Consider the following 16,092-nt stretch of genomic DNA (forward strand, 5'->3'; position numbering starts at 1 on the left):
ATTAATTAAAAAATTTTACCCAAAATAAGTTTTTCATATAGAAGTAAAAAGCTACTTGAAACCAAAAATAAGCCAAAAAAATGTCAAATGATTTTTTGATCGTAAAACTACCACAAGTAACCATCAATCAATAAGTGAAACCCAAAAAAAGAACAAATTATAATAAATTACCGACTCTAACTCAAAACAAACAGAAACTAATATTAGTAGGGCTGACGCCCCCCCCCCTTTGCCTTTTGAAGACCAAACCATAATTTGCCCTTTACTAAAGCAAAATAAATTTCAAATGTTTCATTTTTTTTAACTGTAATAAATTCAAAATTGTTAATAATTAAAGGAATAAACGTCAGCATTTGTATATTAAACTGACAATTCACGGGTAATTTGTTTTTTTAGGTAAGGTGCATGTTCTGGTCAATTGAAGGCATGGGGGTTGTCGGTGCTACTCACGTAAATTTTTTCTCTTTTTGACATTACCCCAGTTATTTATTATAATATCTGTTTGTTATGGGTTTGTTTTATTTAATATTGATGATATGTGGTAGTTTTACGCTTGGAAGATTATTTGACTAAATATTTGCTCCTTTTTGGTTTAATGGAGGTCTTTACTTTTCTTTGAAAAGCTTATTTTGTGGATAAAGATTTATTCAATCAATTTTGTTCATTTTTTACTGACCTAGTCTTTTTCATGGAAAAAACGATATTTTATATATTTTCGGTTTTTTATCTATAAGAGTCCATAGTTTAGCTTGCTATTAGTATGTTGTAGAAGCTTTATGAACTATTGTTAATCCTAAAACCAATGGTACTATTTAGCATAAGTTTAGACCTCCTCAAGTTGACTTAGAAAATAAAACTTAATACCATTCCCATAATATTTTATTTATGCTCTTTGACAACCTGGATACACTTACACTCTTTTGATTTATCTAAATTGTAAGAGAAGAAGTAATAGTAGCAGCAGTAGCCCCGAAAGTTCCGACTTGATACCCCAGTCATTCTCGATATGCTGCTGAAGTGTCTTCGTGGCAACCATACACAGTACCTATTGATTTAGTTTTAAATCTAAATTTAGTTCTAAGCCCTAATGGGCCAACTGCATAATTGTGAGGGGTTGACATAGCCGATGTCCCTAGAGACATAGTGACTAGACCGTTCTACTATGCTGAACAAAATGGCTGTCTCAAAATTTTGACTGGATGTGTTTGGAAAATAAATGGATTTGAGAAGAGGGTTGCCTGAACTCAAATCTCTTTTGGCTCTTAAAAAGGGCACAACAATTTTTTATTTTCAATTGAATTAGGTCCTTTACTTATTTCAATGATATTTTCAGTTATTATAGAGTGGTGCTGCCTATGATATTGTTTATATGCCACTTTGAAAACCTGCATGCATATAGTTTATTGTTTGATTGAAACTACCCTTAGATTTTCTCTAAAATTTCACCTTAATACCCTTAGCGTCATTAGTTACAGTAACTGTAATGGTAGTATTAATAGTATACAAATAGTTTCTTCTGGCTAGTTTAATACCCACCACAATTTACCATTAAAGTCTTAAAAATGTAAGCCGTTTCTGAGGATATTTCTTTTTCATCTGGTTGAAAATCTACTTGTTCATGCTGCAGAGCCATGCTGCCTATGCTATTGCTTATATTCCCTTTTAAAAAATTTAATGCATACATTTTTTCGTTTAATTGAATCTCCCCGTGAATGTTCCCTAAAAGCTTCACCTTAATGCTCTTAGCTTGCATAGTAGCAACAGTTGGTGTAGTATTTATTGCATTAAGCACATAGCACCTTTGGTTTCTTCAACATTCCCTTCAACACACGGTGAAAGTTTCAACTTGATACCATCAACAATTCCTGAAACATTTCTGGTAGGCCGTCTTGAAAACCTGTGTTGGAATAGTCTGTTTTGGCCTAGTTCCATACAGGTTTAATATTTTCCAAAATTTTTGCCTAATATCCTTAGTTTTAATTGGAGCAGTAGTACTAGCAGCAGTAATAGGAGCAGAAGTAGAATAAATAGTAGTAGCCTTAGCTTCAGTGGCAGTGGTAGCAATAATAGTAGTAATAATAGTAGTAGTAGTGTTGATAGAAGCAGTAGCATTAGGATGTATAAATATGTCAATCATATTAATTTTTTTCAGCAGCCTTGGTCATGACGGTGTTTTTTTTCGTTTTTTTCTATATCATTAGAAATAGAAACATTCAGCTTGAAATTTGAAACGTTAATGGAATTCCATTGTATAATGTATAATTTAATATAAAATCCTACACAACCTTGTAAGAATTGAAAATGCATTCGCTGGATAATGATTCACAACTGTTTGAATATGGAAAAACCAACTGAAAAACAAACCAGTAGTAGTGTTAGTAGAAGCAGTAGCATTAGTAGTAGTACACTTGCAGATATTAAGAATAAGCTTAAAGCAGGTTATGCTAAAATTGTTCCAAATCGCGGCCGACATTCTCGTAAGGCATTGGCTAAACTCTATTCTACGTATTGTGACCATTCCATTCTTTTTCTATCAGGTTTGCGCCCATTTTTTAATAGTAATGATATGCAGGATATTAGAGTTTTGTATTTCCGTTATTGTAATTATCTTTTGTATTTGCCTCGTTGGTATAGAAACCGTAAGATTATTCGAATGTTTAATGCAACTGATATATTGACGTCATATAACAAGTTGGACTCCAAGTTAAAAGATGAGGCCTGGAAGCGGTTGGGTCCTTTTCATCCTCTTGTGCGATTGTTTTGATTTGTATTTGTAGTTTTTATATTGATATTGTTTTGTATGTGTTTTGTTTTTGTATGTCTTTACTTTTTATTTTCTTTTGTTACTCCACTTTTTTATAATTGTTAGTGGGTCCAAAATAAATTATTATTATTATTATTATTAGGGTGTATAAATATGTCAATCATATTAATTTTTTTCTGCAGCCTTGGTCATGACGGTGTTTTTTTTCGTTTTTTTCTATATCATTAGAAATAGAAACATTCAGCTCGAAATTAGGAACGTTAATGGAATTCTATTGCATAATATATCGTTTAATATAAAATCTTACAGAACCTTGTAAGAATTGAAAATGCGTTCGCTGGATAATTATTCACGACTGTTTAAATATGGAAAAACCAGCTCCATGTTTTCTAAATTTCATGGTGTTACTATTTTATACTTGTCTTACCCTCAACACATGAGTGTTGTTAGATTTGGGAATTTGCACTTATTGTACACATTCACGAACGATTTGGCCGAATGTATTAAATTAATTTCACCGCGTCAGTGCAGAACCCACTTGGAGACAGCAGCCGAATGAGCCGATGGCTGTGTTCTACTTGGCTTTGCACTATGAATACCAATCAAATAGCTGACGTTTTCAAAAGAGATTCATAAACGAGCAAATATGGATCCTTGTGATCATGCGAAGTATCAGATAAATTATTCTCCATTTTTTGAATAGATTTTATTTCAAATTTTTTCTTCTATATGTAGATACTCATTATCTTCGTCACATTCATTTATATTATTACCTTTTGTATGTTTGTTTGCTATGATTGTTTATTTAATTTATGTTCGTTCTGGGCTTCATTTGTACTTGCATAGCAAACGATTTTTCATCGTTTTTAGCTTGATTTGCATATTCAATTCAAGCTACTCGTTCTAAGATTTATTTATTCATTTATGCTATAATTATGCTATAATATACCTGTTGTTTGTGTTTTTGCTATAATTGTTTATTTAATATCTGTTCGCTTTGGGTCTCATTTATTCATTAATGGTAATTTCTGGTCATTTTGGATGGGAGCTATTGTAGGTTTTTATTTTTTTAATCTTGTTTGATATGACCTTTATTGTTCTTTGAAAAACTTATTTTTCGGAAGGAAATTTTTAAATTAATTTCTGTTCGTTTTTAATTGCCAAAGTTTGAAGTTTTTCAAAATTCCCAATTACAAAATAATTTTTTATTCCACAATGTATTCTGAAAATAAAGCTATATGTGTCTTGAACTGTCTTGGCAAGAACTGCTAAATTAAACTGAATATTTGATATTACCACGTGGCCTCCATGGGGAACCACGGAAGTAGAGCCAGGGGTCAGTTCTCATGATTTTTGAAACGGAATATCATTCCTTAGTGTTTTAGTTTGGGGGGAGAGGGAGCTGGGCCATTGAAAGAGGGCCAGGGGAAGTTCCCCTGGTTTTTAGAATAAAATATCGTTATTATTTTTTTTTTTGGGGGGGGGGAGAGGGGGTCGGGCTATGAAGGAAGGGCCAGGGATCAGCTCCCATGATTTTCATAATCAAATATCTTTAATAAGTTGTTATTTGGGAGGGGGGAGTCAGACAATGGAAAGAGGACCATGGGTCAGCTTCATTGGTTTTTGGAATAAAATATCGTTAAAAAGATTTTTTGTGGGGGGGGGGGAGGGAGTCGGATCAAGGGTCAGCTCCCATGATCCAACCGGGTTTTGACTTCCAAAAAAGCCAAAGTGTCTGTACATCCCCTATAATCCTATGCACTGTGCCCATGTATCCCCTGTCTCTTAATGCAATGTCCTTAGGACTCCCCCAGAAGTTAAAGAAGTGAGTTAAAGAAGTATCAAAGCGTGTGTGGACCCCAAATTCCAGAAGAGCCAAAGCCCAAGAGGGGATTTTAAAGAAAAAATTGTCCAGGCTTACAAAAATCTTATATTAAAGAGAAAAGAAACCACGATCCCAACCTCAAAACCTAAAAGATTTAGCGCCCTAAGGTGAACTCATAAAATATTAGTCCACTGAATCCAAGAAAATAATGAAACATGTATAAACCTTACATTAAAGAAAAATGAAATCACAGTCCAACCCTCAGAACCTAGAAGGGCTAGCGCCCTAAGACTAACTCGTAAAATTCGAGTTCATTAAATCCAAAAAAAAATAAAATGTCAAAAAACCTTATATTAAAGAAAAATGAAATGACGGTCCAAACCCTCAAAATCCCTTAAGACGAACTCGCAAAATCTGAGTCCATTAAATCCGAGGAAAGAATAAAACATGAAAATATCTTATAATAAAGAAAAATGAAATCACGGTTAAACCCTCAAACCTAGAAAGGTTAGGACAAACCTTAAGACAAACTTGCAAAATCTGAGTCCATTAAATCCAAGAAAATAATAAATATGAAAAAAAACGTACTAAACAAAAATGAAATGATGATCCAACACTCAAAACCTAGAAAGGCTAGCGTCCTAAGACGAACTCGCAAAATTTGAGTCCATTACATTAAAAAAAAAGTTAATAAAATATGAAAAAATCTATTATTAAAGAAAAAGGAAATCATGACCTAATCCTCAAAACCTAGAAGGACTAGTGCCCTAAATTCCATAATCAAACTCTTTGCGGGAGATGTCTAGAAAAATCTATGCGGGGGGTATTTACATATTTGAATAAACATGTAATACGATATATCTTCTAGACTGAAATATATATTAGAATGTAAAAAAATATTGCTGTATGCCACATATATTCAAGAAAATATTTATTAGAACCCTTAGAAACAAGAAAATATGTGTTGGCGCTTTGAACGTCCCTAGCGACAGGGTATGGAAGTAAAATTACTTCTATGAAGGTACACCACAAAAGGGGTTGTAACTGCTGGATAGGGATTCCAGGTGTGAAGTGACCTGTTTTTCTACCCTCCGAATATAGCCTTATCCAGTATATTTTATGTTTCTTTTTCCATATTTGCAGGAAGATATAATTTCAGCTTTCAACATAGGCCAACTTGTTTTTTCCTTGTTGAATACCATGTGTAAATCAGATTCAGAGTTACAAGTCAAAACAATCTCGTGTCTCAGCTCAGTAAGTACTTTTTAATAGTCCTTTAACTCAAATATCTTAGGTTTTTCAAATTTCACGCCCTGCAACTTTTGAAGCTTTATTGATCAATAGTCTTTTTGAAACAGTTGCTTCCCACAAAAGACCCATTTGCATAAGAAAAGATTAAACTGGTTGGATAAAAGATCTTTTTCTTCAAGTTACTATTTTCTTGTGAGTATTGGTGATTGTTTGGATTTTCTTAAAAAAATTTTGACTATTTATTAAATAAAAATTGACATTTGTGATTTTATCTGAATGTTTCAGCTACCTGACCAGGTTTTACCTGGTCCCACCCAAAATTTCCACCTCCCTTACACTCAACCTATAATTGGTATCCTTCCCAATGGACAAAGTGTAAGAATTTTTAATCCAGCTGATATTCAAAGGAGCTCAACTCAAACAAGTGTAACTACAAGTCAAATCCCTAGCTCTGTCCCTCATATGTTTTACCTCCCAATTATCCTAACTACACCATCCCAACAACAAACAAATATTCTGCGCTCAATGAAGAGTGCTATCCAGCTTTACCCTCTCATGACGGTGATGAAGAGCTCAGAACAGCTGGAAATCCATTGGAAATAGAAGGGATTGCTGTGCATGACAATAGATTAGTATTACCAAGACTAGGGCAGAATCCCAACATTGGCACAAAAAGGAGATACTTGTCCCCAGACAGTGAAGCAGGTTCAGTTGAAAAGTGTAAGCAAAGGAAATCTGCAACACCTCAAGCAAATTACATCAACAAAGATACACAGAGCATCATCCCAGAACAAGAACATTATAAAGTGTTATTAGAAATTATCATAGAGGAAAGTGGAAAAAACTTCCCTCCTGATTATGAAATTGCAAAATCAATCCAAACAATATTGAAGAATTCCAAATTTGAGCTTGAAGTTAAGAAAGAAAGAAGGAACATGCTTTTATATCTACAAGGTGAAGATGAGGCTGTAAAGATTTTATCTACCAGCACACTCTGCAACATCACCATAAAGACAAAAAGAATTCAACCTATTGTAAGAGGAACAATTAAAGGTATCCCTCTTAACTTATCCATAGAGGAAATCAAGGAGAGCTTACAAACCCCAACAACTGTGAAAGATGCTATAAGACAGAAAAGATACAATAAGGAATCTAAAAAACTTGAAGATAGCCTTGCAGTATTAATTATTTTCGAGGGTAGGACCCTACCGCCAAATATCTGGTGCTTTGGAAGAAAAAAGGAGGTATACCAATACTATCGCAGAGTCCTCCAGTGTCACAAGTGCCAGGAATATGGACACACTCAAAAAGAATGTAGAGCTAAAGAGTCAATATATTTGAGGTGCTCAGAGAAACACCCATCAAACCAGTGCCCACTTAAAACAATAGACCCTAAAATCAGACCAAAAGCATACATGTGTGCCAATTGTGGTGGAAGTCACTCATCAACATCCAATTGGTACTCAGTAAGGCAGCAAAACCAAGGAATCCTCCAAGTAGCCAAAATATCAAATTGGGTTCCGTATGGCACAGGTAGCTTATAAAAGCTATGCTGATGTAATAAACAAGAGGAGGCTACATCACAATCAGATCAATCAGACCTCACAGAGCCAGATCACTGACAGACTTGTAAAATCTTTCAAAACAGAAGCAGCTGAAAAGTTAGTAATTGGCCTATTATGCAGCCCAGATCTTATGAATTTATCAAGCCTAAGCCTACCAGTTCGTATTGAAAAGCTCTGTAAGTTGGTAGAAGAATTAAATTTAGGCTCCCTTAATCAACAAAAGATTTCAAGTGTTTGTCTGCTTAATAATGCTTCATTAGATATGCATCATGGTCCCTAAAATAATGTCATATTATTCTTGACCACTGCCAGGAAAACACTATTGATATAACCTGTATCCAGGAAACTTGGCTACAACCACATATAAGAATGTGGATGACAATTTTGATGACAAAATTTAATATGCAAATTTGTAGACTTGTAGTGCAGTTTTTACAAGACATAGGAGCAGATAAGAAGATATAGTCCAGTTTATTACTTAAATCTGGTGCATCTTGAATATAAGTGCAGTGGAAAATTATAGTGACAATTCACCCCTTCCTTACCTTTTCAACTTTCTAAAGTGATACTTTAAGAAACCATTGAATGAGGACCTAAGTGACATTTACTGTCAAGAAAGGTCCGAAATCCTGCTGCTGCTGCTGCTGACCCATTTACATACATATTTCGATCTTGTTATCGATAAATAAACAAAAAAGTTTTTTTAACTGAAAGTAAGGAACGACGTTAAAACTTAAAACGAACAGAAATTATTCCGTATATGAAAGGGGCTGTCCCCTCCTCAACGCCTTGCTCTTTACGCTAAGTTTTTTATTGTTTAAAAAAATAGAGTTGTGAGAAAGTCAAACATTAGCGTAAAGAGCAAGGCGTTGAGGAGGGGACAGCCCCTTTCATATACGGAATATTTTCTGTTCGTTTGAACTTTTAACGTCATTCCTTACTTTCAGTTAAAACAACTTGTTTTTTTTATTTAATTTTGAACATTTTTGAATAAATGCAGGTTTTGATTTTGGTTTACCGTACATGAATAATTAAAAATAAATTTAATACCAATTTTACTTTTATTTGGTTAAGTTGCTTTCTCGAAACCTGTTTAATTTTATTTACGAACGTTTTTATTAGTAATAAATGTACGTAACTTACGAATTAACTTTCATAACGAACCTCTATATTCTTATATTTTTAATACGTATATTAGAGGGTTCGCCCCTAGTCAATACCTTGCTCTTTAAGCTAAAGTTCAAATTTTGTTCCAATTCTTTAAAAATGACCCCTTAATCACAAATGCCGTTAATTAGAATAAATAGCTCTTATCAAAGTACTAAATAATCTTTGGCTTAAAGAGCGAGGTATTGACTAGGGGATGGACCCAATCATATATGTAATGTTTTCGGTCGTTTTAAGTTTTGATGTTGCTCCTTACTTTCAGTTAAAAAATTTGTTTTTTTATATATAATTTCTGATGTTTTTTTAAATAATGCTGGGAAATCTGGCGCCTCCGTCATAGCAGTGTCCCTTCTCCCATGAAAACTTCCTTCACGGTAAGATCCTCCCACATAAACCCCGACCAACTCCCCCCGCCACTACCAGAAAAATCCCCTCTGAAAACGTCTGTATACTTCCCAATAACCAATACTATATGCTAACATTGGATAAAGTTCATAACTTTCAGCCCCCCCCCCGGGAACTTCGGTGTATTAAATCATCTTAAGAGACATAGTTATTGTATTTCCATCCATGCTGAGCAAAATGGCTATCTCAAAATTTTTATCGGGCGACTTTGGGAAAAAATGAGCTGGGGAGGGGGCTTAGGTGCCCTCCATTTTTTTTTCACCTAAAAAGGCACTAGAACTTTTTATTTCCGTTCAAATGAGCCCTCCCACGATATTCTAGGATCACTGGGTCGATACGATCACCCCTGGAAAAAAAAACAAACAAAAAAACAAATAAACACGCATCCGTGATCTTTCTTCTGGAAAACAATGAAAAATTCCACATTTTTGTAGATAGGAGCTTGAAACCTCCGCAGTAGGATTCTCTGATATGCTGAATATGATGGTGTGATTTTCATTAGGGTTCAATAACTTTTAGGGGTCTTTTCCTCTTTTTTCGAAAATCAGCCAAATTTTCTCGGGCGTGTAACTTTTGATAGGTTGGACTAAACTTGATGAAACTTATATATTTGAAATCAGCATTAAAATTTGATTCTTTTGATGTATCTATTGATAGCAAAATCCTGTTTTCTACCGTTTCGGTCCCCATTGAGCCGGTTCGCTCCTTACTTACAGTTCGTTACCACGAACTATTTGATAATGAAACCTAAAACTTGGTCTTTCTCGGGGCAACTTTAATCAAGTGGAGTCGAAATTGACCGCCTCTTTATTATGTGTACATATGCATATGGTGCGGTTGGTCCGCCCACTAAAATCTATTTCTTATTTATTTTAACGTCTTGGTGCCAAATTTGCACCAAAAAAAGGCGAATGAAGGTTTTGCATTTGCTTCTTGGGGTATCTATATTTTTTTCTCTTTAAGGTAGGTTTTCTGCCCCAGACTTAGTACAACCAAGGAATTTGGCAATCTCGTAATTTGGTTGCATTCTGACAATTAGCTTGGCAAATTTTGGTCACTTACGCTTGTTAGTCTTGCGTGTTTTTTTTTTTTATTATAAATAGTAAAAACTAGTCAATTGTATTTGATCGATTTTCATTTTTAGGGATGTGAAGGGATGTTTTTTTTTGTTATAGCAAATTAAATATTTTAAATTTCCCTACTAAACCCTATATAAGCCTAAGGGAAAACTCTTACTTCAAGCGAGGTCCCGGGGATGTGGAAATCCAGTGTAAAGAAAATAGTCCCTATTTCCAGCTTTTATTAGAGACCCAATGTTAAAAATAATGAACTTCAATATGGGATTATGGATTTTTACCTAATCAGAGCTTCAAAAAAGTAAATTTGTTTCTACGGATTTTCAAAAAACGTTATTTTGGAGGAAACCGATTTTCTGCAAAAGAAATTTCATTCGGATGCCGAAGGATTAGGGTACACCTTTTACGCTATTTTATGCTCTTCCAATGGAATTTTTTCACTTCTTTCGTTCCTATAATTGGTTTATCATTTGATGAAAAAAAACCCATCACACCCTTCTGCCTATAGTTGAATTAATAGGGAAAAATACTGCAATGGTGTTAAATATTAGATACCTTTCTTTGTTAGATAATTTTTCTGAATGCATGGAAAGAGCTAGTTTACTGATCTCTTAAATTCCTTGCAAAATATTTCTTTTTGAAAAAGTCTGCGTTCTAAGACTCTAGTATAAGTTCTTTACACGAGTTCTTCCAATGGAATTTTTTTCACTTCTTTTGTTCCTATAATTGGTTTATCATATGATGACAAAAGCCATCATACCCTTCTGCCCATAGTTGAATTAAGGAGGGGAAAATGTCGCAATGGTGTTAAATATTAGATACTTTTCTTTGTTAGATAATTTTTCTGAATGCATGGAAAGAGCTAGTTTACTGATCTCTTAACTTCCTTGCAAAATATTTCTTTTTGAAAAAGTCTGCATTCTAAGGCTAGTATAAGTTCTTTACACGAGGAAAATTTTGTTTTGGCATCCAGATTTAACGTCACCTAATGAAAAATTTAATTTTCGAGTTTATAGTGATATCATTAAGATTGTATCAGCAGGGGTGTTAGGGTGTTTGAAGTCATCTGAAATGTTTGTCTGACTCGTTAAAACGTAATGAAATGCATAAAAATAATTTTTATGCGTTTCTTAAATTTTTTTGTACCCCCCTTCCCATAAAAACATACTCACCCCCTTGAAAAAAAATCCTGGGTACAGCCCAGGATATCAGACTATTTTTGTGAGGAATGTATTTTTGTTTCGACTATATACATCAAAACTTGAAAAAAGAGCAAAATCATTGTTAGTTTTCGAGTAACTGTTTGAACTGTTTAAAATTTTTATTGATTTTGGTTAATTTTCAGTATGAATTTGCCTTAAATGAGAAAGATTTTGTTTTGATATTTGAATTTATTTACAGATTACTCATTTTACTCCAGCAATTGAAGTTTTTATCCGCTACAAAGGCGTGGAACGATTTGTGTATTTTTTGAAACGCAAGGACGTTAAGAGAGAGACATCTGTGATAAAGTGTGTAACCAAAGCCTTATCAAATTGTAGCATCAAACCAAACACTGTGAAAAAACTTCGAGAAATGAATCTGATTGACTATCTAGCCCCTTATGTAACAGGAGAAGACGAGGAGGTAGTCTAAGCTTTTTGATATGATTTTCTTAGAACCTGAATCAGTTAACTTCATAATTCTGACAACAGCAAAATTGATAATTGAATTTTTTCAATTTTAGTCATAGAAGTGTTTTTTTTTATAATTGGTAATTAGAAACATCTTAATTGATAATTTGAAGTCAATAATTGCAATTTTTGGTGATTGAATTTTTGTGCTCAAAGTGGTTTTCGGTAACTGGTAATTGAAAATGGAGCAACATTTAAACGCTATTTGAAATTTAAAATCAGCAATTGGAAAATAACAGTGAACATTGATTAAGGATTAAAAAAAAAATCCAACTCAAGTTTCAGTTAAGATTACTCAAAATGAGATTTTACTAATGCCAAAATTCAGCCTGATTTGAAATCCGGTGTCAACAAACCTTAGTGATCCGACTTCACCATTCCCAATGGATAATATAAACGCTTAAATAAACATATATTGTAAATATCTACTTTTTCATTTAGTGTCCATCTTCATATTCTTCTTGTTTGGATTGTTATGGAGACGCTTTCGCATAATCTCATGATCGAAATCAAATTTCAGACTGTTCAGCCGTTTTTTTTAAATTAATAATTGAATTTTTTCAATTTTATTCATAGAAGTATTTTTATAATTGGTAATTAGAAACATCTTAATTGATAATTTGAAGTCAATAATTGCAATTTTTGGTGATTGAATTTTTGTGCTAAAAGTGGTTTTCGGTAACTGGTAATTGAAAATAGAGCAACATTTAAACGCTATTTGAAATTTAAAATCAGCAATTGGAAAATAACAGTGAACATTGATTAAGGATTAAAAAAAAATCCAACTCAAGTTTCAGTTAAGATTACTCAAAATGAGATTTTACTAATGCCAAAATTCAGCCTGATTTGAAATCCGGTGTCAACAAACCCTAGTGATCCGACTTCACCATTCCCAATGGATAATATAAACGCTTAAATAAACATATATTGTAAATATCTACTTTTTCATTTAGTGTCCATCTTCATATTCTTCTTGTTTGGATTGTTATGGAGACGCTTTCGCATAATCTCATGATCGAACTCAAATTTCAGACTGTTCAGCCGTTTTTTTTAAATTTATAATTGAATTTTTTCAATTTCATTCATAGAAGTATTTTTTATAATTGGTAATTAGAAACATCTTAATTGATAATTTGAAGTCAATAATTGAAATTTTTGGTTATTGAATTTTTGTGCTAAAAGTGGTTTTCCGTAACTGGTAATTGAAAATAGAGCAACTTTTAAACGCAATTTGAAATTTAAAATCAGCAATTGGAAAACAACAGTGAACATTGATCAAGGATTAAAAAAAAAACCAACTCAAGTTTCAGTTAAGATTACTCAAAATGAGATTTTACTAATGCCAAAATTCAGCCTGATTTGAAATCTGGTGTTAACAAATCCTAGTGATCAGACTTCACCATTCCCAATGGGTAATATAAACGCTTAAATAAACATATATTGTAAATATCTACTTTTTCATTTAGTGTCCATTTTCATATTCTTCTTGTTTGAATTGTTATGGAGACGCTTTCGCATAATCTCATGATCGGAATCAAATTTCAGACTGTTCAGCCGGTTTTTTAAAATTGATAATTGAATTTTTTCAATTTTATTCATAGACGTATTGTCTTATAATTGGTAATTACAAACATCTTAATTGATAATTTGAAGTCAATAATTGAAATTTTTCGTGATTGAATTTTTGTGCTAAAAGTGGTTTTCGGTAACTGGTAAATGAAAATAGAGCAACTTTTAAACGCTGTTTGAAATTTAAAATCAGCAATTGGAAAGCAACAGTGAACATTGATTAAGGATTAAAAAAAAAAATCCAACTCAATTTTCAGTTAAGATTACTCAAAATGAGATTTTGCTAATGCCAAAATTCAGCCTGATTTGAAATCTGGTGTTAGCAAATCCTAGTGATCAGACTTCACCATATAGTTTATTCAACATAACAGTACAGACATTTTTTGTAAACATTTACATAGAAAAATGGATAATTCTAAGCAATTTCTGGTGAGTGAAAATTTTCTCATTATTAAAATAAAAAGAAATTGTCTTGTCATTAAGTTAAGGAAGAAATTCTTTCCTTACACTGTGCGGTTACCTCTTTTAAAAAGTTTTTACTACTTAAGACGGACACTAAAACTAAGGGTACTTTTACACTTAGAAGCCTATTGTTTTTAGGAGCTGAAACCTCTAGTTCTCTTATAGGCTGAAATTTACGGTGCGATTTCTTATCAAGATCAGTGGGCCTTTTTTAGAGATGTTTTTGAAAAAAGTGCTTGGCTTTCGATCAGTAATTTGGGATTAGAATAAAATGTTAATTGTTACAAAAGCTTCCTTTTTTATCAAGATCAGCGGCTTTTTTTAGGGATGTTTTTGAAAATACTTCCAGGCCAGTCTGCATTTACAGTGTGATTTTTATCAAGATCAGATAAACTTTTTTAGGGGAAGTTTTTTAAAAAGTGATTAGCTCTCGATCGGTAATTTGGGATAGTCAATAGAAATAAGGCTAATTATAAACTTACAAGCCTACTGGTTTTAGTAGCTGAAACCTCTAAATAGTTCTCTTATAGGCTGAAATTTACGGCGCGATTTTTTATCAAGATCAGTGGGCCTTTTTTAGAGATTTTTTTGAAAAAAGTGATTAGCTTTCGATCCGTAATTTGGGATTAGAATAAAATGTTAATTATTACGGTGTGATTTTTTATCAAGATCAGTTAACCTTTTTTAGGGATGTTTTTGAAAAAGTGCTTAGCTCTCGATCGGTAATTTGGGATTAGAATAAAATGTTAATTCTTTTAATTGTTACAAAAGCTTCCCTTTTAGAGTTTCGGTTTGTTCCTTACTTATAGTTCGCTACCATGTACTGCCGGGAAATGTATTTCAGTGATATTTTTAGATCATAGTAGCCTACTGATGCTTTTAGTCTTTAGAAGAAGAAGAACCAAAACAATTTAGAATCTATGCTGCTTACCTTAGTTTAAGAGCTGAAAATCATTCTAAAAAAAAAAAATCTAAATTTGTAACAATGAGTATTTTATTTTGATAATAAAGGAAAATATAAATATTTATTTAATTGAAAAAAAAATGTTTTACACTACTTTAAATGTCTAACATAAACTGAATTATTTTCCAAACCCAACATGCATTTTTTTTTCATGCTAAATTTTTGTCTTTTTTTAAAGGAACAAGATACGTGCAATAACCCCACTTCTGAAAAGAAAGCAAGATTGAGCGAAGGTATATTAATGCAAGCAACAAGAACATCAATTATCAAATTCACTGAAAGAACTACACATGATCTGGACCAGCCAATGGCAGGGCCCTCTGCCTCCTGCGTTAGCTCCATGCCAACTGGAAGGAAGTTGAAAAGAGGTTGGGTTACTTTATATAATGCCTCAGCTCAGCCTACAGAAGATTGTGGGCTTTACCCCCTTCAAATTGTGTAAAGGAGTTCAGGTGAAAAGGTTCGGCAAGAATTTGTAATTATAGTCATAATTTTTTTCTATCTCTATCTTCAAAAATAAGACAACATTTTTACCGTTGCCTAGATTCAGATGAGTTAAAAAACTTAAAATATTTTTGTAAGCTCTCTAATTTTCTTTCAGTAACAAAATTAACGATATATATATATATATATATATATATATATATATATATATATATATATATATATATATATATATATATATATATATATATATATATATATATATATATATATATAGGAATGCTTATCACGCATTTCTATAAAAAAAAAACAACTTACCTTGTAACTTCTAACCAAGACACATTCTATTGCAATAATTCCTTTTAAAAACTATCTATTCACTGTTTCTCAAACTATCGTATATTTCGTACTAAAATGTCACACACATCCGGACTCTTATCAGATCTCCCATCGCTTTTTAATCTGCTTTGAATTCTAAGTGAGATTCTTGAAATAGGATATGTATTTGCGATAAGAAGAGTCCTTTGAATAATCTCCTATTATGTCTTTCACATACGAAGAAAACATTATTTTGCACCAACTCAGGCAATTATTTTGTTTTGAAAAGTTCAAGAAAAGAATTTGAGACTGTTCTATTTGAACAGTGTTGGGAAGTCCGATACCCCCAACTCGGAAAGGGTATCGATCCTCCTACCTCGAAGGAAGCTCCCGGTTCTCAAGGGTTCCCCGGGAGGGGTTGGGAGGGGGGGGGCTCTAAAAAGGACCATCCAACATTTTAATTGCAATTTAATTGTTGATATGGATGGAGAAGAAAAGTTCTTCTCTCTTACAAAACAATTATTTAGCCCAGGTCAAACAAATCTGTTGGCAAAAGACAGAGGAAAATTCGAATTATTGAGAAAGTAACAGCACCACCAACCGCCGACA

At 32.9% G+C, this 16,092-nt stretch overlaps 1 protein-coding gene across 1 annotated transcript in view; it reads left to right on the plus strand.

Annotated features, from left to right (window-relative positions):
• The first annotated feature begins 5,741 nt into the window (after nt 1-5,741).
• Nucleotides 5,742-16,092, plus strand: part of gudu (Armadillo repeat-containing protein gudu) — a 38,549-nt gene continuing 28,198 nt past the window's right edge. Inside the window, exons 1-2 of the mRNA XM_089086915.1 lie at nt 5,742-5,843; nt 11,455-11,679. Coding sequence (XP_088943041.1) covers nt 5,790-5,843; nt 11,455-11,679 — 279 coding nt within the window. The 5' untranslated portion in view covers nt 5,742-5,789. The remainder of the gene's footprint in view (nt 5,844-11,454; nt 11,680-16,092) is intronic.

This window comes from Artemia sp. Qi Xiang Cuo, chromosome 3 (assembly GCF_049724085.1).
Source record: "Artemia sp. Qi Xiang Cuo chromosome 3, ASM4972408v1, whole genome shotgun sequence".
In the NCBI taxonomy this organism is placed as follows: Eukaryota; Metazoa; Arthropoda; class Branchiopoda; order Anostraca; family Artemiidae; genus Artemia; species Artemia sp. Qi Xiang Cuo.